Raw genomic sequence first — 25,999 nt, 5'->3', positions numbered from 1 at the left:
AGAAAGACAAAAAAATCGTATCTTTACTGAAAGTAAATAATAATAAAAAAAACATATTAACAATTTATGGTCTTTTGAGACATCCATACCTGGTTGTCTTTGAGAAAAATAGCGGGACTGATAGTGTTGAGGAGGACACCATATGGGCTCCAGCTGAACTTGTAACGAAGAGGATTGTCTGAGCACTCAGGAGCAGGAAGACCACCACAGAATGAGCTGTAGGACTCCACCTAAAATGTATTCAATGCATAAAGAATGATCAGACAGCTACACAAAAATGCAGCTAAAGCTACTGTTGATATGCAGAAAGTACTTAAAATATCTAGTAGCTGGTATATGTTAGTGACCAAATGGAAGCCACTACTCAGTAAAATGCACAAGGGCTCATCTTGAGTTTGCCAAAAGGCACCTGAAGGACTCTGACCATTAGAGGCAAAATGTTCTGGCCTAATGAAACAAAGATTTAACTCTTTGGTCTGAATACTAAGCTTCATGTCTGTTGGAAAATGTGAATTTAATATTTTTTTGAATAAGGCTGTAACATGACAAAATATCAAATACGTAAAGCACTGTAAATACTATCTGGATGCACTAAAGTGTATTTATAATGATACCAACAAATGTAATTTTTTACAGAAATGTCTAACAAAATTGTCCAAGCAAGGAATAGTTGTTAACCGGCAACCAGGTCACTGGCAGCCAAGGATCACTGATACACATCAGGAGAGAAGGCTGGCCCGTTTGGTTTGATTCAACAGACGAGCTACTGTAGCTCAAATTGCTGAAAAACGTACTGCTGATTAGAAAGGTGTCAGAATACAAAGTACATCACAGTTTGTTGCATATGGAGATGCATGGTTTCCAACAATGGGCACCCGAGCATCAGAACTGGACAATAGTGAAACTGAATAATGAAAGACAGTGGCCTTGTCTGATGAATTGCATTTTCTTTTACATTACGTGGCTGGCCGGGTACATTGTTTACCTTGGCAACACCTGGCACTAAGATGCATATGGGAAGAAGACAAGACATGGGAGCAGTGAGATGTTTTGGGCAATGTTCTGCTGGGAAACCATGGGTCTTGCCATCCATGAGGATGTTACTTTGAAACGTACCACCTACCTAAGCATAGTTGCAGATCATGTACACCCTCTAACCAAAACAATATTCCTTAATAGCTGTAGCCTTTTTGGAGCAGGATTGGTTTAAGGAGGACAAGAACGAGTTTGACCCTAACCCTGACCCTAACCCTAACCCTAACTCTCAACCTAATCAAGCTTAATAATCTGTGGCATATGCTGGACAAACAAGTCCTATTTATTCATATTTTTTAATACATTGTATTATTTATATATCATAACAGTTGCCTTAAGGTGCTTTATATTGTAAAGAAGCTACAATTATGCAGAGAGAACCCCAACAATCAGATGAAACCCTATTAGCAAGTACTTGGCAGCAGTAGGAAGAAAAAACTTTATATTAACTGGAAGAAACCTCCAGCAGAACTAGGCTCAAGGAGGGTCTAGCCATCTGCCATGACCAGTTGGGATTTAAGGGACAAAAGACACCCTGTGGAAAGGAGCAAGAGATTAATAATAAGTAGTGATTAAAGGCAAAGTGGTGAATAAACACAGCGAGTGAAGAATAAATAATGTTATGCCTGATCAGTGTACCAAGTAATCCCTGTGATCTAATAGTTCAGGCTTTAATCTGATCCAAATATTCAGCTTCTAGTTTTTTGCATTTTTGGTCTTTGTGATGTTAAAGAGAGAGGATATTCTTACAGAGCTATCTCAAGCAAATGGCTATCTGTAAGCGAAGAAACCCAACCTACCTGCTCTTCAGTGCGTTTTTGTAATAGGAGTTGCTAATCAAAAGCAGTGTTGGGCAAGTTACTTTGAAAAAGTAATTAATCATAGTTACTAGTTACTTCTTCAAAAAAGTAACTGAGTTACAAGATTCTAAAAGTAATTAATTATTTGAAAAGTAACTACTGCGTTACTTTAAAAAAAAGTTTAAGCCTCTGGGGTCCAAGGGTATAATTGGCCATTTTAAACTACTTTTGATGTTTCCTCTATATTACACCTTTAAAAACTATTTACTTTGCCTTGTTTGGTCTCATCCTTTTCAGCACAACCTCACGTGTCTGAATTTATTTACATAGCAATCAGCTCTTCTGCATTCAATAATATGCCACACAAATTATTTGTGCCACTCCAAATATTTCTGTCCACTATAAAGGAGAACATCACAGCCTGACACCTGCAGGTCTGACAGCAGCAGGTGTATCACTCCTTTTTGTACCTGGAGACAGCAGGTTCATTGTTCTGACACACAACACAAAACTATCCACAACACTACACACTAACTACACAAGACAACACATTAACTACACACTCCAAAAAACACGCATATATATTGTTTATCATGACTCTGGTTTTACGTGGCCTATCAACACAATTGCTTAAAGATGTAGCGCCCAGATTACTTACAGCTACTTCTGTGCAACTGATATGAGATGCGGTAAACTGAACACAGCTTCAACCGTCTGTTTGTTGAAAAATAGTAACGGACCGCATTTTCTTGTTATTAACTGTAATGGCGTTGTAACGATAGGAACAGTAATTAGTTAGATTACTCCTTACTGAAAAAAGTAACACCATTACTTGTAACGCTGTTATTCCCATCACTGATCAAAAGAGAAGTTTAAACGGAGTATGGCGTTACGGAGATGAGTTAAAACTGCTATTTCAGTCTGTGGTTAAACTTAGGGGCTGCACTTGTCTAGTCTAAGTTAAATAAGATTAGTCTCAAAACCTGAATGAGGCAAAGTCACTGTAATATAGTTCACAAATACAAACATGAAACTGAAAATGAGTATAATAGGTCCACTTTAAAGGAGTAATAGTAGGTAGACAATTTTCAATTAGAGAATATTTTTTTCCTATGGTCTCTGAATTCAGCAGCTGTGTGATCCATAATTGGTTAGTTTATGCTTAAAGAAAATCATGCGTGGAAACAAACCTGGCAAATCAGTGCTTACAGAATAACCATTGGATTCAGCTTCCACTGTATGCTGACTGACTGAATGATTGCATGAATAAGCAGGTCTACAGCTGTTCTTAATAAAGTTAGTGACAATTGTATTTATGTATCTGTCAAAGTCTGATCAGGTTAACCACTTGATATGACAGAAGCTGGCATGAATCATTAATCTTGAGTTGTGTCTAGTTTTAAAGTGTTCAGTCTGTCAGAACAATATTGGGTTCAATTTGTTTGTTTACATTACTAGTTTCTAAGAAAAAAACAAAACAAATTCCAGTTCAAAAACTCCACATTAGCCTGTGTCTGTCTGCTTGAACTGGAACCTGTGTGAAACTCAGCATGTGTTGAACATAAAACTTTCCATGTTGAGCCATAGTGTGACTGTCCATGTGTGTTTGAACACTGTTTATATGGCACACATACAGGTGCCAGATTTTCTATCTCAGTGTTGCAATGTTCACTCACAGTGCAGCTTTCAGCTTTGGCTTTGTTGATACACTCCATGGCCAACATGTGGTCGATGCCTGGGTCCAGTCCCATCTCATTCACGATCGTGATCCCTGCTTCTTCTGCACTAATACACACAAATGCATTCAACATGTAAATATGCATTTTCACTTTTCATGACTATATTTCTTAATAATATTAGGGGGGATCTTTTCTGTTTTATTTTATTCTATTTTTGCTATGCATTTCACTTTCTTATCAAAAGAAAAATAAGAAAATGTCATTATAAAATTCAAAGTTTAAACTTTAAAGTCACAGCTTTTTATCCCATAACCTTCAAACGTTTAGCCAGTGCAATAATTATGTGACACAATAAGAAACAAGACTAACATTTGCCTATACATTTGTGCATCCCAAATCCTATGCATATGTTTTACAATAATTTATTAATACTGCTGAGGATGATGTGCACACATAGGAAAATAATAGAGAAACATTTATTGAAAGTAATCCTGAATTCCTAACAGACTTCTGTGGACTTGATCATTACCTGCTCTGCAACGCCTTCATGGCAGGACTAAGGTAGCTGGCTGTCACCATGTTCACCTTCCTCTTTATACAGTGTTTGGCGATAAGCGGATGGAACGAGTAAGGCAGCAAGCTGAGGAGAAGATGAAGGGGTTGACTTAAGTATAAGCGGACTGATATTTTAATCTAATAATGTAATGTTAAATTGTAAAACAGTCCAAAAATAACTGGGCTCCATTAAATTACTTTGGAGATGAAATGATAAAAAAATAAAAAAGAATTTGTTTTGTGGTAATACATATTGTGGTAAAGTATTCATCTGGAATAAATGAAATCATTACAACTTTACACATTACTTAATAATTGCCACCAATGTTATATCTGTCCTGCTGCTATACCTGATGACCAAGTCATGATCTCTGACCAGAGAGTCTAGGTGTCCCTCTTGGCTGCTGACATCCAGCATGACAGGGATGGTGTTGGGGTATTTGGCTGCCAGCTCCTCTGCCTGGCTCAATAGCATCGATGCTAAACGCAAACAAAGAAACAATAACCACTGTTACACATAATTTTCTGGTCTTTGTCAACTTTCTCAGTTTCAGTTTTTTTTAAGACTTTAAGTAATGTACTCTTTACTGTGCTTATAACTGTTAACGTAAGCCACTCAGCTGGACTCAGCTGGAAGTTTGTGGTGTCTTTGTAATCTAGGCCAATTTAATGCAATTATCAATGAATATTGTGGCTCAGGGTTTCATTTATATGTTAGCTCAGTTAACGTGATGCACTGTGCTACCCAAGCTACCCAGAATATATCCATCTTCTAGATATAGTCAATGGCACTCATTATTATAATAATAACACCAAGATACCTAAAGTCCTAAGTTGGACAAGAACCCCAATGGTAAGATTTACACTTTAAGGGTAGTGTTAGAAGTGTTTTATCACTTTTACTAGAGATGAAACAATATGATTTATGATAAACTGTATCTAAGTGAACTTCCTCAGGCTAAAGGAATAAGTCACAGTTAAGCTTCTTAAAGATGAAAATATTTAAAATAGCAATGAAAGTCCTCTGACTCTCAGCCAAACTGCAGAAGTAAGTCTTCTTGGGGTCCAACATGGTAACAGAAATCTAACAGGCTAACCAGCATTAAGGTTGACACCAGTATACTGATGCAATGTTTTCACTCTGTTGATCTCCAAAGCCCCAAAACAATTTAATCTCAGTAGAAGTACATACATCTATGTTAAGAGGGAAAACATGGTCAGTCAGTAACCTGCACTGCTTACAGTTACCTTTTGGCAGAGTTGAGTAAACACTGACTAACACTGTTCAAGGTTGTGATGTGTCCATTAGATGGGGTATACAAATCACTCACTCCTCATAATACTTTCAAAGAGACCAAACTAACCCTTTATAAAAATATTAAACATTGACCGTTGGTTTCATTATTTATCTGAAAATGATAAACTTGACAATAAAGACTGACATGAATTTTAATCCCACAAAAGCCCAGAACATTTCAGTCTTAATAAAGTTTAACAGGCAAACTCACCCACAGTAACCTGGGTGCCCTGATCACGGGTCAGATACTCCACAACAGGTCCAGACACATATCCTGAACCCAACAGCAGAACTCGCTTCATGCCGGCCTTCTTCATGATCTGAGTTTTCTCCCTTAAGAACATCAGACAGGCTGGGTTATTATGGTAAAGCATGACAACATTTCAATTTCTGAGCCTCCAAGTGGGAAAGTTACATACTGAACTCCACAGATTTGAGTTCAGTACCTAAAACTAGAGATGGCACGATACCACTTTTTTATGTCCGATACCGATATCATAAATTTGGATATCTGCCGATACCGATATGAATCCGATATAGTGTGTTTTTAATCAATAAAACTGTTTTTTTAATATCTTGCTGCATTTTGTATAAGTTCATACTCAAGTTTAAATAAACAACAACACTAAAGCTATTCTGTTATACCTGTATGTAAAAAAATACACTGCACCCAAAATATTTCATAGTTCAGCAATACTGATCAATCTAATAAACTTAAACCTACTCCATCCTTCCTATTCTGGTATTTTAAAGAGTACTTAGCAGAAATATTAAGCAACCTAACTAATAGGGTTGCAAACTCCCAGCAAAAAAAAATAAATACCTACACCTCATGATGCTTAATCGACATAATCAACTTTAATTTGATGCAGTGTGAAAAAAAAATGCACAGAATTAAATTATTTTTCAAGAATAATTAAATAGATTCAACATCTTCCTTCAACAGAATTGCAGACTGCACAGATGGTACCTTCCCAAAGGAAAAAGCACTATAGCTTACTAGGGTATATTAGACTTATTAGTTACTATATACAGTAATTGACTTCTATACATTTTACATAAGATTAAAACTTTGGGTGTAAGATTCAGATAATTATTTATTAAAAGCTAGACATTTTAAATGAGAATAAGAAAGAAAAGTATGTCTTTGTGCCCCCTTTTCCCTGTTAATGCCCTATCGGCCCCCCTGGCTAAACTTTGCTAGATCCGCCCCTGCACAGTTACCAGCCGTTAGCTACGTAAAAAAAGATCCTGGTGTAGAAAGTAATATTAAATAAATTCTAACAACAGCTTATCAAGGTTAAACGTGCTGCAGTTGTTCAGCCGCTGGTTTCCTCTTTCTGGCACGAAGTAGGCGATAAACAAACAAGAGAGTCACGACAGAAAAGCCAATCAGCTGATCATTAAGGAGTTTCATGATTGAAGTAGCAGCAAGAAGAGGCAGTCGCTCCAGGTATTGGTTGTTAAGCTTAACGCGGGAATGCTTTACAAACATTCAGAGATGAACTTACACACTTGCTTTACTTCTCTCTGGGATAACTTTCTCAGAGATGAAATGCTGGTTTGGTAGCGAGGCTCCAAATACACCCAGCCGCTCTATCATGTGAGCATACTGCTCCGACTTGCTAAGGTTATAAGCCGAGTTACGCCGTGTTGCAAGTTTTGTGAGGTGCTTTTTTGATATTTAATGGATCGGATTACATTTTTATTTCTATCCAATATCCGATCCAGTAATTTACGTCAGTATCGGACCGATACCGATACGTAATATCGGATCGGTCGATCTCTACCTAAAACATGAGATTTCAAAAACTGAAGCACAGCATACCTAGGATATCAGATATGGATATTTGTTGCAAATAAAAAAGGAACACCAGAGATGCAGTTCATGAAACTCTGATTCCTTGCTCATTCATCTGTTTGCACTGATCATGTTTGCACTGATCACCACCTGCACTCATGTATATATCTATCTACTTAGCACTTTTAATTCTTATTTTTATGTCTATTTAAGCGTTATATGACAGTATGTTTGCACTAAGTACCGCAGCAATTTCCTAATGTTGTAAACCTGCTCAACATTTGGCAATAAAACCCTTTCTGATTCTGATTAATGTTTCCATCTGATCCTTAAAACTGTATGATTTGACTGGAACAACACAAATTACAGGTTTTCTGGTCGAATCATTTAAAGCAACAAATAAAAGTTTTAGATGACGAAGCTGTCAATACAATTCCGTCATATTTTGTCAGTTCCGTTGGAGCAGCCTTTCAACGCCTCTCTCTGTCTCTCGCTAGCAAAGTTGACCCAGACAACAAAGTAAAGCTAGTTTTCAGCTACGAGCACGACACAAACCCGACGTATTAGCCAGAGGTCCCTTTACTATGGTTCGGAGCCGTGGACCTGTTTTATATACGCGTGGAATAGTTTTCCATACGAGATCGCTGCAAAAAGTGCAGCCTTACGTAATGTCCACCCTACTGTTACTCATTTTATATTAAGATTTAAAAATCTAGTTGGCACTGGTATGACAAGTAGCCTTCAGTAATAGTAATAAATCACACAGCAATAGTTAGGGATGGGTACTGGTGTTCTGACATAAACGGTAGTAACCAGACCGAAAAGCAGCGCACATTTCGGTGCTTTATTTCGGTGCTTTTTTTTTCCTGAGCTGTGATACACTTCTAGCCAATCATTTTACGTTTCCGAGGATAGTAGGCGGGCCCAGGTACATACGTTCTTTTAGAGCAGAGCTACAGATTAAAAATGCCCAAGGCGAAGCGGTCAAAAGTCTGGCTGTACTTCACAGCAAAAGATACAAACTCAGCAGCTTGCAACAAGTGCTTTAAGCTGATACTGTGATACTGTCAAAGGAGGTAACACCTCAAATCCGATGAAATACCTGGCGACGCATAGAGGGCTTTTTTTTTAAAAGCCGAGAAATGCGCCGTATTTGATAGCTTGCTGCGAGACCTCACACTGAACGCATCTACTGCGGGTGTGGTGCCTGTTATCAGACCCGGAGTTAGCAACATCCCCCCAAAAACACGAAGAGGAGAGTCCTGGCCCCTAGCCCTGCCAGTGTAGCAGAAATGATGACGGATGATGATGATGCAGCAGCAGCCGTTCTTCTCTGCGTGAGTAGCTTAATGTTGTTCGTGTGTAATTTACGTTGAGTAGGCTAACCACGTTATTACATTAATGCATGTAAGGTGAACTAGCAAACACCATCATAGCTACATGCGGCTGTCTTCTTGTTTGATGGCAGATACTCCCTTCACCCTGGCCAAAAAGGCTAAAATGACAAAAGAAAAAGAGGGAAACAGCTAAACATGAGAGGTTTAGGACAAAGTTTGTGTTTTTTCCATTATTTAAGCACTGCTTCCAGCCAAGAGTGATACCATATATGCCCCATAGCTGAAGAAAAGGCTAACATTGTTATCTTTTTACAAAAAAACAGCTGAACATGAGAGGTTTTTGGACCAATTTTGTGTTCTCCATTCTTTAAGCACCGGTTTGAGCACCGTTTGAGCACCGGCACCGTTTCAAAAGTACCGATTTGGCACCGGTATCGGATAAAACCTAAACGATACCCATCCCTGGCAATAGTACATTCATGTTGTTGTAAAAAGCATGATAATATATTAAGTAATCTAAAGTATTCAGAATACGTTACTCTCACTGAGTAACGTAACGGAATACGTTACAAAATACATTTTGGGGCATGTAATCTGTAATATGTAGTGGAATACATTTTAAAAGTAACCTTCCTAACACTGTTAAAATCTTTATTTTTGAAAAAATGAATTCAGTCATTAATAGTTATGGTTAAACAAATGCTTGGCTTAACAAAATGTCCACCTACTGTTACTCATTTATATTATGATTTTAACATCTAGTTGGTGTTGGTATGGTGAGTAGCCTTCAGTAATAGTAATAAATCACACAGCAATAGTACATTCATGTAGTTGTAAAGTATTCAGAATACATTACTTCTATAATCTTTGGTGGAATACATTTTAAAAGTAACCTTCCCGACACTGTCAACAGGTTAGCACCTCATACCACAGTGCAGCAAAGCAGTCTCATGAGCGCTGGGAAGGACGAGCCCAGAGCCCAAAACAGACAGTGTAGGAGATGACAAGGTTAGTAATTGTATGGTGAATTTCAGTTATCTTGATTGGCAAAAGAAAAGTAAATACAAAATCTGCTTCTCACATATAGGGTATTTCCAAGATTTTTTTTTTCAAAACTTCTCCAATTTCTTTCATTACAGCTGTCCTGTGCCAGATGTTCTGTTGACCCACAGTGAGAGGCATCATTTCACAAACACCAGGAAGACTGAAACTCATCGCCGGGATCAAGCAGGGCTCGTGATCTTCACCAGCAGCTCCCTCACAAGAAGGATAAACCCAGCATTTCATGAACACTGATGGAGACCTTTGCTTTGTGTAATGTTAGAAGTACTCAGATAATCCTCAGAGGGTCTGGACTTTTACATAATAGAATAGAATAGAATAGAATTCAACTTTATTGTCATTGCACATGCACATGGCAACGAAATCCAGTTTGCATCCATCCAGAAGTGCTTTAGCCATGATATAGATATATTACAATATATATTAGCAATAATATAGATATGTAAGTATATTACAGAAATAGGTCTATTATGGTATGTTATAATGTACACGGTATGAAGTATGTTAAGAATATTCTATAACTATAAGTATGTACAGGCTGTAGTGAGTACAAGCTATGTACAGGATATGAACAGGATATAAATATGTAATAAAAAACTATACAGAAATCTGAGATATACAGTTATACAGAAATGTGAACTATGCAAGTTATAAACAGTTGTAGGATTAAAAATTATCGTATGTACAGAATGATTATTTACACAGAACTATACCGTAGTGCAGTTAAGTAATAGCTATAGCTATAAGCTATAGTAATAGCTTTAAGTCCTGTAGAAAGTTAAATATATTTTGTGCTCACTGGTTACTCTGGTATGAATGACTCTGAATTACTTTATGATAAATAACACACTATTGCCTAAAAACAGTGAAAGAATTCCAGATCACAAGTTTTTAGTTCAAATACAAGTAACAACCTTTGACTTTAATCAGGTTTTATTTAATTGTGTCAGAGAAAACATCATGTGCTCTTCATGTAGCTGAGTACATTCAGTGTTTAAAACAGAAGTTGTGCAGGTCTGAGATCAGCAGTTTTCTGAAACACCAAACTGAGGTACTGTTAATGCTGATGTATAGTGACACAGTTACAGGGGTGATTAATCCTTCTGACTTTTTGTCTTTAAATTTATCAATAAAACAGCTGCAGCTTTCACTGACAGCACATGTGGTACTTTAACCTTTGTACTGTTTTCTTCAGTTAATTTTGGAGTTACTACAAAGATTGAAGATATAGGATGATCTGTCTGCTGTCACTGGGTGGTGCTGAGGTCTGAATCTGAGGACGGCTCCTGTAATCACAAACAGAACAGAATGATCACAAACTGAAATATAAAGTTTATCTTTCAAATCTGAAATAGAGCTGTTCCTTCTCTGTCCTCACACACTCGGGATCTGAAGTTGTTCAGTCCTACAGTTCTGCCGACAGCTGACATATGAGCTGTTTATTTTTTATTTGTTTTAAAGGCCTTATATACTAACACATTTTCTAATATCATGTTTACCTTTGAGTTGTTGATACTTTATAAATGGACATCTGCAAAGATGAGATGATGGAGCTAGGTAGCTAGCTAAGGACCTAAATTACGGATTAGTTTACAAACACATTTAACTTACCAAAAATAATGCGGTGGGGCCTCAGGTCCTCCTGTCCGGTAGTCCAATTTACTGAAGAACACCTCAGGCTGTCACTTTGAAATAGTCGGTAATGTAAAAGCTGGACCTCTCAGCATCTGCCATTCCCGAACAGACACGTGCAAGTTTGTCCGTGACCACAGCCGCGTCGTCAGTGTTTTCTCCAGTCATTGGTCAGCATTATAATATATGCAAATACATGCAAAATCTTGCATTGAAACTGAAAAAAAAAATTGTAAGCGAAAACAAAAAAATTACAGTTTCAATTAATTTTTTTTCAGTTTCAATGCAAGATTTTTCAGTACATTTATTTCAGTTACAATATTTTTTTTCGGTTTCGTTTCAAGGTGGCATCGTTCTGATTCCATAGTCTTTCCCTTTTCACGTAAATGGCCTCTGTGTTGTGCCATCCGCTTTGTCAGAGGTTGGGAGAGTATTCCAGTGTGTACAGCTGATCTGGGACTGCTGCAATGATCTGGTGTCCACATCGGATGGGAGGTAAGCATGGGAGGAGGCGTTGGATTCGGGGGAGGGAGAGTGATAGTGAGGACGTATCAGTATCAGTGTACATGTTTCATGCGTGTGCATGTGTGTGTGTGTGTATCCCATGTTCATCTGAGAGAAAGTGTCACCACACCCGGTTAAGCGAAGGTCAACAGTCTCTGTAGTGTTCTGTTGCAGAGTGTAGCAACTCTGGTTAAACACCAAGCTAAACCTCTGTCAATGAATACATGAGTCCGAGTAGACGTGACTTTTTACTCAGAATCTTCATTTGACAAGCGGTGAAAACTGTGGTTGAAAAGACATAAATATTGTATCACGAAATAACTCAAAATATGACTTTACATCTTCGTGTTAGCTTGAGCAACAGTAATGATCATCAAAAGGAATGCCTTTTTTAACATGTACATATCAACCTCCATGAATCACAAATAAAATATAATTTTTAACAAATACCGCTATTTATGCCTTTTTAACACCTTCATCATGAAATATATACACTTACGGAGTTGCCTGAACGATGTTCCCAAGTGGATGGCTGTGGATAAGCCTCAGAGCAAAACCGCATGTCACTCTCCCTCTTAGAGCAACCAGGATGAGGAATTAAACAGGAAATGAAGCAATACAGGGAACCCACCAGGAAGTGAGGTTATTAGCAAGTTCACCTTCAAAATTAAATCTTCTTAACATGTTTAACTCTTTTTACTGTTCTTTTTAACTTAACTACAAACAAATGAATTATTTTAAAGCAAACATTAAAGATAAATGACGTAAATGCCTTTGAGGCATCACAGTCTCCAGTGGATCCAGGTGGCCTTGAAGGAGGTACAAAGAATTCTGACAACAATCCTGTTATCATGGGAAGAATTTGTTGTTCCAGTCAGCTTCAACCTTGGTAGGCCTTCAGCTGGCGCCAGGGGGGCCGCATGAAGTGAATGTTTGGGTTTAGTGTGAACAACTTCATCCAATTTTTACAGTTGGTCTAATGTCCATCATGGCAATGTTCCCTCTAAGCTGCGCGCGTGCGCACTGCTGGCATGGTCTCTGCGCACAGAAAAAAAATCTAACCAGAATTGAAATTAAAATTAATACTTTAACAATTCTGTTTTGCAGTGTTAGTCAGTAAGTGACTGGCTGCTCCAGTATGGGATTAGAACGATGCCACCTTATCCCATAGTCCAGCCAATAATGCGATTCACATTCGTATATACGCAGCTAATCAACGTCGTTGACAGGCTATGACAGCGTCCTTATGTGCTGACACTGGTGTTTTAGCCAGCAAACCGGCTGATGAGGAGTGAAGCCACGTTAATGTCAACGCGCACAACCATTGGAGATGTGAGCAGGACAGACGGAACAATTGAAGGAAAAAGTGTGGACTTTATACCAGTTTTTAAATTGTGTTGATAGGCCACGTAAAACCAGAGTTATGATAAAAATATATGCAATGTTTGGTTTTCTTCCTGAATACTATCGTTGTTTATATTTAGTGCGGGAAGAAATGGTAAAAACAGCGTTTTATACGGAAAACACTCAAAAGCTTGTGAGCAAAAACAAAACCAAAAAACCCCACCCTTTCCTATTGGTGGAAAAATGTACCATGCCAACCAATCCAAAAAATGATATGGCAACATTAGGGGTGCAACGATATTCGTATCGATATTGAACCGTTCGATACAGTGCTTTCGGTTCGGTACGCATATGTATCGAACAATACAACATTTGTAATTTATTTTATCAACTTTCCTTCTGATGATGCTGTCTGTGTTGAGCGCTCAGTGAATCTGCGCTCGACAGTGCAGCCTAGGCGGAGTAGTCGAACGCAGATTCAGTGAGCGCAGGGCAAGCTAGCGAGACAGAAGTTAAGCTCTCCTTGCAACATGGCAAATTGAACCTCCCCCACCCTCATTCAGATCTGGTGTTTGGAATTATTTTGGTTTTCATGTGACGTATGACCCTGAAGGTAAGCGCGTCATGGACAAAAGTAAAACAGTATGTTGGATGTGCCACGCAATGCTCAATTACATGGGTGGGAGCTAGTGTGTTAGCGCAGTTAGCTCGTTAACGTGTTGGCCGTCCAGCCCCACGCATGGGGCGATCCGCGGTAGCTCGTTAACGGAGATTTGCCGTGTTGTGGCGTTAACGTCATTTCAACGAGATTAACGCTGACAGCACTAGTGAGAACACAACGAATATGACTGCACATTTATGCTGACATCATCCTAGTGCAAAGACAAGTGGAAGCAGACAAAAACAACAAGCGCGCATGCTACAAACTTTACCAGAGTCATTTAGACAGCTGTTAGCACAGGATTCTCCTTATGGGGACCTGATATGTTTAATATGCTGCTGAGAATATAGCCCAGAAGAAGCGTATAGTATAGCTTTTATTTTGGAAAGAGCCATTTCTCTGTAATAAACTCTCTTTTCCAAAGATGAGTGATTCCTCGATCAGATATATTTTTTTTATTACTTTGTTATTTCAGCGACATTCAATTTAAAAACTGTACTTTTGAGTTAAAATATATATTTATAATTTTAATAAATGACAAATTAAAAAGGCATGAACATTTTTTTTGTATCGAAAAAATATCGAACCGTGGCACCAAAGTATCGAACCAAACCGAATTGTGAATTTTGTGTATCGTTGCACCCCTAAGCAACATGGTATTTTGTTGTTTAGGAAGGGGGAAGTTTTAGGAGTGACGGCGGTGTTTTGAGATGTGAGAGATTTGCGACGTTTAGCGCAAATCATGTGTAGTTAGTGTGTTTTGTTGTGTAGTTAGTGTGTAGTGTAGTCAATAGTTTTGTTGTGTGTGTCAGAACAATGAGGCGACTGCTGAACGTTACAGGTGTTACAGGAGTGATACATCTCCTGTTGTCAGGCCTGCAGGTATCAGGCTGTCGTTCTCCTTTATCTCATAGTGGACAGAAATTATTTTTTGGAGGGGCACAAATAATTTGTGTGGCATCAAATTTGATGCAGAACAGCTGATTGTTTTGTAAATAGTTTGAAATGCTTATTTAAAAAAAAGCCTTGGCTGCATTTTTAGGTAAACAGCTGCAAAAACTTTGTTGTTTGCATAACTCAGTTACTTTTTTGAAAAAGTAACTATATAATTAATTGCCCAACATTGGTCATTATATACTGTATTTTGCAGACGGAGTTACAGGACTCTCTCCCAGACCACAAACTCGTGATCATAATACAAGTCAGAGCTTTATATAAAAAAAAAAGAAAAAAAGAAAAAAAAAGAAAGTTGTGTTTTCAAAATTCAAGTTATTTTTACTGTGTTAACATACCAGGTCATGAACAAGATTCTTTTTAAATTTTCGTTGTAAGTGGGCTAAAGCAGTTAATTAAAAGTAGCTAACATAAATGTAAACACTGTAATTTGATTATTTTAATAAACCATGTAACTTGATGCTGGCGTGACCACAGTGCTGTTGCTCACAGTGGTCCAAGAGACTGCTCAGGGAGTTTGTGTGTTCGCTCAGACACACGAAAAATTAGAGGGAACATTGATGACTGGTCACCAATTATCTCAATTCCCGTTGTTCTTCTCCAATATGTTATCCATATTGCGTTCAAAACACAGTCTGAGTACTCACAGCCCTGCCTATCATGTCGGCCAGCCTTGTGGGATTTTGAACAGCTATAGCCACTTCTTGTTCTTTGATAAGCCAGATCCGAGCCAGCTCCAATCAGCCAGAACTCTGTTATCGTGGTTCCAAATTGGTAGATGTTGTTCATTGTCCTCCATCGAGAGTGTCGCCAGACACACAACGCAATCGACCATCAAGTATCTGGCAGCAAACGTCTCCGCAGGACAATCTGGCTCTCCCAAGCCCAGCAAGGTGTCAATTCCGTTACGGGAACAGTTGATCAAATCCATAATTCTTTAGGTTTTAGAGAACAAGACTGAGAAACTCTTTGAGGGTTAGAGTTAGAAGAGACTAGACTAAAAGATAGAAGCAGCAGCCGGGAAGATAAGGGAGGGAGAGGGGAAAGATGCGTCCGCCTCCTCTGAGAGTCAAAGAGGGTAATGTGTAGAAAGGTTTGAATCAATGTCTTAGTTATTTACAATACAGTGTGTACAAAGTCAAAATGGCAGCAATAGGTAGCAAACTGTATGACTGATGAAGAATTGGACAGAATTCAGACAAGAGGAAGGCTAGCAGTGGAGAAAGTGGGTGAAACATGGGAAAAAAATAGGTAAAAATCCTGGCGGCCACCAGTGCTTCTCCTCAACCTTTGCTTAATGCAAGCCAATGATATGATCTTTCTAAATGGAGTAAGACATTTCTACAACGACAGGATGTATGTTTTCCATTGTGATTGTTTAATGAGAAGCACCGTATTATTTAGGGTTCAATAGCCCAATTAAAACCAATCAATCATAGCAATAATTCTCCAATGGGAGATCATTTGTTTAGTTAGATCTAGGTTGGTACTTTTCTTGTCAGGCAGTGCATTTTTGTTTAAATTGGAAGTAAATAATAAAAATGTCAGAAAGAAGCATTTATAGTACATTATATTATAATGCATAATACACAATACATTAACTGTTAGTAAGATTTAAAAAGCCAGGTAACCTATGAGTATGCCTCATTTAAATATTACTATGTATATTCCTTTTTATGTATTTGGGGTTTTTTTCTGTTTTGTTAAAGGAATCTCTGGCATCATAAAAGTAGTGACTTGTGATTAAACAACGTGACAATGAAAGCCATGCTCTGGAAAACCCAGAGTAGGACTTTTAATCAAATTATATATCCTTCTTAAAATATCTGCTAGATTCAGTAAAAAAAATCAGTTTGTGATTTTGCAGGCAGGATCCCCTCAACATTACACCAGCACCACCACCAATATTATTGGATGATTGAGGCACCCAGAGTGACCTGTGGGATTAAGATCCCATCACCCCCCTCAAATCCCCCCCGGAGTCAAACCCGTGGGCTTGTTATCGCTGGCCTAATTGGAAACCGCATTGCACAAATGCTCTAGCCACAGCGGGACTGACTGTAGGTCTGCCTGGCACTTGTATTCTTAATTAAAAAAGAAAAGGCAGACATTCACTCAGGAGGATTACCCCCTAAGTTTACATATCTTAAGGAGCCAAATTCAGTCAAAAGGATTAAAAATTTGATGGCATGGCTTGTCTCGAAAAATTATACTTAGGATCAGTTAAGAAAAAAAACTCATCAGGTCTTAGAGCTGGCCTAAATATGACCAAATGGAAGGCTTTGGTGACCATGGATTCACTGAGGATGGTGAAAAGAGGATGAGATACCTCCAAGCAAGCTGTTCCTACAGCCTTCGAGAAAAAAATGCATACAGTCTGATTGTTAATGATTAATAAAAATATTCATTGGTTAAACGTTATAAAGTCATAGATCTGTCAATAGATCCAACAAACACATTCAAATATTTGTAAATACAACTCTTGCGAACATGTAAAAAAAAGCTAAGACTGCAGAAAAATAAGCAAATCAATTACAAATAATCAACAGATCTGAGAAAATAATTATAGCAGATTTAAAACCATTCCTAAATGCTATATGCTATAAATGTGATTTCCCAGATGACGAATGCTAAATGTGCAAATGATTATATTTTCATGTTTTTGAGAAATCTCCTTTATACAGAGCCAGACTGAATTGACTTCTGTGACTTTGGTACTAGAAAAAAGCATTAGATCACAGGGCATGTTTACTTACAAGTCTAAGCTTCAAAATGTTTTACATTTGTAAGTGACTGGCTGGACCCACAGTTTGCTAATAAGCTGCCATAAGTTAACTGCAGATCTGACATGTAATAATAAGAACATGCAATATTAAATAGCTAGATTTGTTGCCTGGGCATGTAAAGTAGATGCTAACATAAACAAGTAAACCTGTCCTCAATGTTAGTCTTCAAACTTACTTAATGTAGCAGATAAGACAAAAAATATTCCAGTACTATTTTCAGACATTGCTGATGTAGAGAAAATGGAGAAAATGTACAAATCTGATGTTATTTGAACGCTGTCTTTTTCCATAGTCACAAGCAATGAACCGTTTTATGTTATTATGTTATGTTATTTGTACTCATTTACTTAAAGACACTTGAAAAAAAATATTGTATTCTTTTAAGATAAATCATCTCTACGAAACTCCTAAGTGCAGTCAAGGTTCCCCTGTTAACAGTGGAATTCTAGCAGTTATATCCTGCCTCCAGTCTTTGTCCTAGCTTTTATTTATGCACAGAAGTAAAACTGGTATTGATTATATCTGTTATATCTGTTGATTACATTTTACATCTGATTACACCTCAAAAGAACCTGTATGTTAACACCAGACAAAACAAGACAGAAAGACTCAGCATAATGAGTGATTGGGTTTTTAGTGTAAAAGAGTAGAAAAGATATGTCTACCACTTGGTGAGTGCATATTCCAGCTTCTGGAGTTAGTTAGCGGAGATGGCCTATTTAGCATGCTAGATAAGTAAGGTGTTAATGCAGGCACAGCAGACACCAGAAGGCAGCACATAGTAATGGTTTGTTACTATGAACAAAGATCCTCAAACTTCACAAATGACAATTCTAGGAAAGGATTACTTAAGGAATGCAACAGCAGAAACGGCACACTAGAAACCAAGTTAATAACTGAGGTTAACAAGCTCTACAATTTAGAAATTCAGAGCTGGTGAGCTATTGCACCTTTCCTGTAATCGTTAGACATTGTATCTTACTCATAGAATGTTTTAACAGGTTTGATGAACATTTAAAATAAGAATTACATTCAAACGAAGCATTTAAATGCAAATATAACAAACAAACAAACAAACAAACTTACATATTCACAGTTCCTGTCTGAAGACTTACCTTCTTTCTCTAAGTTTTTCAATGTATTCAAACTTTGGAGTAAGTTTTCCGTTAGAGGCGATGACAGCCTTTAGGAATAAATCAGAACATCCAAACCAAACATGAATTTCACTTATTTGCAGAAAGAGTCAAATAAACATCCGTTACATACACATATCTAATCCAAATAAATAAATGTATGTTATCAACCAAAATATTGAATTAGAAAATGAAGTAAAACACTCAACTGAAAATAGCATCATGCCTTTGTAACAAATAAAGTGAGATACTTCTCTCAACCAACATTTCACTACTTACATCTCTGACTTGTGGGCTAAATTCTTCTTCGTCCAATGGTCTGGTTGAATCTGAAGGTAGCTGGTAATGACATATAATTCACAAGGAAACACTATGTGAAACATGTCATAGCCCTCTCCCATACTTGATCAGAAAACACCACCAAATGCACTGGAAAATTGGTGGCATCAAATCAGACGTCTTACCATCTCCCAGATGTAGGGGAAGAGACGGTCACCAAAATACTCTGTGGCTTCGATTGGGAGCTGAGCAGGAAGGTTGTCAATGGAGCACATGAGAATCCCGTTTCCCTCCACGCTGCCGGGACCACAAATAAAACCAAATCAAATGTTAAAATTCAGGCATTTTACTCTTTCAAAAAAAACCAAAAAACAGTAGCACGTATACAATTTGATGGCAGTCTCAAAGAAGTTAGGAGGGGACAACAAAAGGCTGAAAAAGCAAGCAGCACTAAAAAGAAACAGCTTTGCGTCTATTTAGGTTGACTGTCAATAGATCTGTAACATGAGGAGGGTATAAAAAATTTTAATTTTAGTAGATTAACAAGTAAAGATGGGCAGTAAAGATTGTATTAAAAGCATTCATGATTCTGTTATTGGTTGCACATCTGGAAAGGCAACATTAGTGCTGAAATGTATGTAGCAATTTTAGAGAGACATATGCTCCCATCCAGAAGAAACTGTTTTCAGGGAAGGCCTTGCTTATTTCAGAAAGACAATACTTTTGAGTGGGCCCATTTCCATATGGAAGCAAAAAACCCCTGGACATACTGAAGTCAACTTTTAATTTTGGAACATTTAGAAACATAAAACAGAAACTAACAGGGCTATTTTTCTGTATCAACTTGTGTATTGCTTAATTGTAAAACCACTGAAAGGCAAAATTTGTTGATGTTTTCTTTATTTACCTGTTCACCTTTGCAGTTATATTGGGCTCTCAGACAAGTCTTTTTTTTTTTTGACAACTTTATTTATGATTTTCCAATATGACAAAAGTACAGACAAATATAACTCGAATTGCGACTACAAACACTGCCATTGTGAAACCGGTTGAGCCACGCAGTGGCAAACCAGTTGGATGCAGAAAAATGTATAATCTATGGGCACAAACAAAAAAATACTACCATGTGAAACCCAAAAAACAAAACCCACCAAAAAACAAAACAAACAAAAACAGAATAAAATAAATACATAAATAAAAGGGGGGCTGCATTGTGCGCAGTTCTTTTTGGCTTGCTACAGATAGTAGGTGGCTTTAAAGAAAGAAAGAGAAAAAACCCCAAACACAGATAAAAGCAGTAAATGACAACTTCTCCACATATTCAACAAAGGATGACCAGGTTTTGTAGTATTTACTTTGAGACCCTCTCAAACTGTATCTCAAATACTCTGTCTGCAAGCACCTCATCACCTTTCTCACCCAAGACTTCTGTTATCGGATTAGGATAACATATTAAAAACTAATTCCCAGAACCGGTTCAAATCAGAGCAGCTCCAGAACATATGGTTAATGTCGGCGGGTGATTGCTTGCACCTCGGACATCTATCATCAGAGGCATTGTATATTTTGGCTAGTTTAGCTTTGGTTAGGTACGCCCGGTAAAGAATTTTAAACTGTATTATACAATGCCGTATACAGATTGAGGATTCATGGATCTTGCTAACACTAAGATCCCATAGGTCGTCTGGGATCTGGAGGTTTAAGTCCAGCTCCCAGGCATTTATGGCTTTGGACACAGAGTCTGCCTTTATATGCTGCAATGTGCTATATATTTGAGAGATGTGACCTCTAGCAATAGATCGAAATTGCAGACAATCCTCAAGTGAATGTGTGTGTGAATGGGTGGATGATTGTGTATAGAGTAAAGCGCTTTGGGGGTACTTAGGACCAAGTAAAGCGCTATACAAATACAGACCATTTACCATTTAAGTGTACAGACATTAGGTAGACTTGGATAAGAAGTGAAGTGTTTAACTGCAAAGCTACGCGCTTGTAAGTATCTAAAGTGAGTCTTTGGGATTCCAAAATCTTTAGACAATGCTTCAAAGGATAAAAATGACCCTTTAACAAACAGATCAGAGAAGCAGATAATTCCTCTGCTGTACCAAACCTTGAACCCTGCATCGCTCAGAGCTGGTAAAAAAAAGATGATTTGACGTAATAGGAGAACGCTGAAACCAGACATTGAGAGAGTTCTTAACCACAGGATTTTTAAAATGAACATTGCGACTGACTGGTAGACCTGAACACATTATTGCAACAGGGGATATGGTGAGATTACCGTCTAGCTCCATAGTGGACCAAGGCGGCCCTCTGCCCTCCCTAAAACCCCGCATCCAGGTGGATAATTTCACAATATTGGCAGCCCAATAATAATACATAAAGTTTGGTAGGGCCAGGCCGCCTTCCGACTTAGAACACTGTAACAAGGATTTACGGATTCTTGGAACTTTTTTGTCCCAAATAAAAGATGATATGAGTCCGTCTAACTGGATGAAAAAGGTTTTAGGAAGAAAAAGGGGTATCATCTGGAAGAGGTACATGAATCGAGGCAAGACTACCATTTTAATCGTGTTGACCCGCCCAGCAAGAGATGGGTAATACTGACCAGTGTGCCAAATCCGATTTTGTTTTCTCTAATAAAGGGATAAAATTTTGTTTAAAAAGATCCTGATAAGCGTCTGTGATTTGAATACCCAAATAGGTGAATGAGGAGTGTTCCAGTCTAAACTGAAAGGCTGAGTAGTCAGCTTCCTTCGCCAGACTGTTAATAGGGAATAGTGTGCTTTTAGCCAGGTTCAATCTGTATGGAAGAAATATAGTATCATCAGAATTCAAGTATTTTTAGACATTGGATTTATAACACTGAATTTTTATCCTCCAAATTTCTCTGCAAAAATATTCACCTGCAAAAATTGACCTGCAAAAATTGACCTGCAAAAATTCACCTGCAAAAAATTCACCTGCAAAAAATCCACCTGCAAAAATTCAATTGCAAAAGTGATGAACTTGAAAGACCCAAGCCAGAGCAATCAGGATGTGGATGGGGTAAGGTACTGACATGCTACAACTTTATAGTTGTTAAATTCTGGGTACAAGTATACATACCCATCTTGTACATGTTTTTTAATATTATTATTATCCTACCCAATTACATGTTTCTTTTAATCAGAGTATGCTGTTTTAATGACTTTACAATATCACTTACATTGTGTTCCTTACATTTTCCCTAATTGTATGTTATATTAATCCTATATTTCCGTTTTAATATTTCTAAATGTTTGCCTTGTTTTCTTCACTGTCTGGTCTGCCTCTGTCTCACCTGTATGGATGCATTTACATCTAAATGTCCCCAACAAAGGATGTTTTAATTCACCACTATTCCAGTGAAACACGAGTCTCCCATCTTCCTCCTACCGGTCTCGAGTTTTTGTTCACCAAAGCACACACCAACTTCATACTGACGGACAGATCACTGCCCTTTTGCCGCCTTGTCTGACCGTGTTTTGTGGCTTTGGTTCACTTCACCTCACTCTTCCCCATTCTTGTCATTAAATCAGGCCGTTCTGCAACCATGGCAGCCATTCACTCTATGGCTTTATTAATGGTGTATTTTACCCCTTCACCAAAGGCCGTTCTTGTTTACAACATTATATTTGCAGTGTTCATCTATCTATCAATATCTGCGGAGTATTTTTTTTTTTAACGAGTATCCTATTTTCCAAAGCACAGCATGTAAAGGGTAGCTCGGTTAGCTGGATGCTAGCATGTAGCGCTTAGTGAGACACGCCTCAGACGAGTTGAGCAAAGACCCCGTCTGTGTACTTTATACGTGAGCAATGGATTTAAATAAAATTAACGTTTCAAAAGACAAACTTGAAGATAAAAAACAATATACAGTGGGGCAAAAAAGTATTTAGTCAGCCACCAATTGTGCAAGTTCCCCCACTTAAAATGATGACAAAGGTCAGTAATTTGCACCAGAGGTACACTTCAACTGTGAGAGACAGAATGTGAAAAAAAAATCCATGAATTCACATGGTAGGATTTGTAAAGAATTTATTCGTAAATTAGGGTGGAAAATAAGTATTTGGTCACCTCAAACAAGGAAAATCTCTGGCTCTCACAGACCTGTAACGTCTTCTGTAAGAAGCTTTTCTGTCCCCCACTCGTTACCTGTATGAATGGCACCTGTTTGAACTCATCATCTGTATAAAAGACACCTGTCCACAGCCTCAAACAGTCAGACTCCAAACTCCGCCATGGCCAAGACCAAAGAGCTTTCGAAGGACACCAGGAAAAGTATTGTAGACCTGCACCAGACTGGGAAGAGTGAATCTACAATAGGCAAGCAGCTTGGTGTGAAAAAATCAACTGTGGGAGCAATCATCAGAAAATGGAAGACATACAAGACCACTGATAATCTCCCTCGATCTGGGGCTCCACACAAGATCTCATCCCGTGGGGTCAAAATGATCATGAGAACGGTGAGCAAAGATCCCAGAACCACACGGGGGGACCTGGTGAATGACCTGCAGAGAGCTGGGACCAAAGTAACAAAGGTCACCATCAGTAACACACTACAACGGCAGGGAATCAAATCCCGCAGTGCCAGACGTGTTCCGCTGCTGAAGCCAGTGCATGTCCAGGCCCGTCTGAAGTTTGCCAGAGAGCACATGGATGATACAGCAGAGGATTGGGAGAATGTCATGTGGTCAGATGAAACCAAAGTAGAACTTTTTGGTATAAACTCAACTCGTCGTGTTTGGAGGAAGAAGAATACTGAGTTGCATCCCAAGAACACCATACCTACTGTGAAGCATGGGGGTGGAAACATCATGCTATGGGGCTGTTTTTCTGCCAAGGGGACAGGACGACTGATCCGTGTTAAGGACAGAATGAATGGGGCCATGTATCGTGAGATTTTGAGCCAAAACCTCCTTCCATCAGTGAGAACTTTGAAGATGAAACGAGGCTGGGTCTTCCAACATGACAATGATCCAAAACACACCGCCCGGGCAACAAAGGAGTGGCTCCGTAAGAAGCATTTGAAAGTCCTGGAGTGGCCTAGCCAGTCTCCAGACCTCAACCCCATAGAAAATCTGTGGCGGGAGTTGAAAGTCCGCGTTGCTCGGCGACAGCCCCAAAACATCACTGCTCCCAAGAAGATCTGCATGGAGGAATGGGCCAAAATACCAGCTACTGTGTGTGCAAACCTGGTAAAGACCTATAGTAAACGTTTGACCTCTGTTATTGCCAACAAAGGTTATGTTACAAAGTATTGAGTTGTATTTTTGTTATTGACCAAATACTTATTTTCCACCCTGATTTACGAATAAATTCTTTACAAATCCTACCATGTGGATTCATGGATTTTTTTTCCACATTCTGTCTCTCACAGTTGAAGTGTACCTCTGGTGCAAATTACTGACCTCTGTCATCATTTTAGGTGGGGGAACTTGCACAATCGGTGGCTGACTAAATATTTTTTTGCCCCACTGTACTTACCGGAGAATCGCCAGGGTTTGCCGCTTCCATCTTGCTGCTCCTAAATTCAAAACTGCCTCTGCAGACAGGCAGGGGAGGCGTGGAAATTGTCTTTGAGTTAGTCAAACGTTTTCCTTAGTTCGAGTAGATGATAAAATAAAATAAAAATAAATGGGATTTTAAGTAGGACTAGGCGTTCTGTAATGATCTCTATTTAGGAGAAAAACTTAATTACTCACCTTTAAACAGCTCTCTTTTAGGAGACACACTGCTGGCTAACGGTGTCATGTGATCAAACAGCATAATTTAATTGGCTGAGAGCCGCTCGACTCGATCTAGTGCTGATTGCTCTGGCTTGGATCATTCAAGCTCATCACTTTTGCAGGTGAATTTTTGCAGGGAAATTTGGAGGATAAAAGTTTAGTGTTATAAATTCAATGTCTAAAAATACTTGAATTCTGCTGATACTATATTTCTTCCATAAATCTGTAACCAGACAGGCGGCCAAAGGATCCAATGAGGTCCAGAGGTGAAGGAATTGATGCCTCCGGATCTGTAATATACAGAAGGAGATCGTCTGCATTCAAGGAGCACTTATGAATAGTGTTTCCCCTAGTGATCCCCCTTATTATGGGGTCTGTTCTCAATGCTGCCGCCAGCGGCTCTATTGACAGATTGAATAGCAGGGGGCTTAAGGAGCATCCCTGGCGGGTGCCTCTATGTAAGGAAAAGTATTCTGAAATAGTGTTATTGGTGCGGACTGAAGACAGGGGTGCTGAGTACAGAGTCCTGATCCATGAAATAAAATTAGAACCGACGCCAAATTTTTTCAAAATGGAGAACAAATATTGCCAATCCACACAGTCAAAAGTCTTCTCGGCATCTAGTGAGACTATTAGTGATCAACTGAATGGTCAGAATATAGGATATTTAACAGCCGCCTGATATTGAAATATGACTGGCGGTTCACTATAAAGCCTGTTTGGTCCTCATGTATAATAGAAGGTACTACCTTCTCAATACAAAGTGCAAGAGCTTTTGTGAGGATCTTATAATCCACATTCAGTAGACTAATGGGGCGATAGGATCCACATTTTTGAGGATCCTTGTCTTTTTTGAGTATTACAGAGATTGTGGCTTGGGACAGAGTTTGTGGCAACGTGCTTGTTGCCTGAATTTCTGAAAAAACCTCAGACAGTAAAGAAACAAACTTGTCGGCAAAGCGTTTATAGAAATCACACAAGAAGCCACCTGGGCCCGGTGCCTTGCCATTTTGCAAAGAATTAACTGCCTGCAATATTTCCGCTGAGGTAATAGGTCTTTCCAGCAGCTCATGTTGGTCTGGGTTAATAGTGGGAGTATCTATGTTCCTCAAGAAGGAAACCAAGTCAGCCTCTGAATAATCAGTGCGGGAAGTAAATGGTAAATGGTAAATGGCCTGCATTTGTATAGCGCTTTTCTAGTCCCTAAGGACCCCAAAGCGCTTCACACTACATTCAGTCATTCACCCATTCACACACACATTCAACACACACTGGCGATGGCAAGCTACGTTGTAGCCACAGCTGCCCTGGGGCGCACTGACAGAGGCGAGGCTGCCGGACACTGGCGCCACCGGGCCCTCTGACCACCACCAGTAGGCAAACATGGGGT

At 38.7% G+C, this 25,999-nt stretch overlaps 1 protein-coding gene across 2 annotated transcripts in view; it reads right to left on the bottom strand.

Moving 5' to 3' along the window:
* Positions 1 to 25,999, bottom strand: part of aass (aminoadipate-semialdehyde synthase) — a 101,238-nt gene that overhangs the window by 4,234 nt on the left and 71,005 nt on the right. For both annotated transcript variants that reach the window (XM_082540798.1, XM_082540799.1), the window contains 8 exons: positions 19,045 to 19,156; positions 18,860 to 18,919; positions 18,563 to 18,630; positions 5,578 to 5,699; positions 4,420 to 4,549; positions 4,044 to 4,154; positions 3,512 to 3,620; positions 90 to 230 (listed from right to left, as the gene is read on the bottom strand). In XM_082540798.1, coding sequence (XP_082396924.1) covers positions 90 to 230; positions 3,512 to 3,620; positions 4,044 to 4,154; positions 4,420 to 4,549; positions 5,578 to 5,699; positions 18,563 to 18,630; positions 18,860 to 18,919; positions 19,045 to 19,156 — 853 coding nt within the window. The remainder of the gene's footprint in view (positions 1 to 89; positions 231 to 3,511; positions 3,621 to 4,043; positions 4,155 to 4,419; positions 4,550 to 5,577; positions 5,700 to 18,562; positions 18,631 to 18,859; positions 18,920 to 19,044; positions 19,157 to 25,999) is intronic.

Source organism: Aulonocara stuartgranti (assembly GCF_965226115.1).
Source record: "Aulonocara stuartgranti genome assembly, chromosome: 7".
NCBI classification, from domain to species: domain Eukaryota; kingdom Metazoa; phylum Chordata; class Actinopteri; order Cichliformes; family Cichlidae; genus Aulonocara; species Aulonocara stuartgranti.
This window is presented reverse-complemented; position numbering and strand designations above follow the sequence as displayed.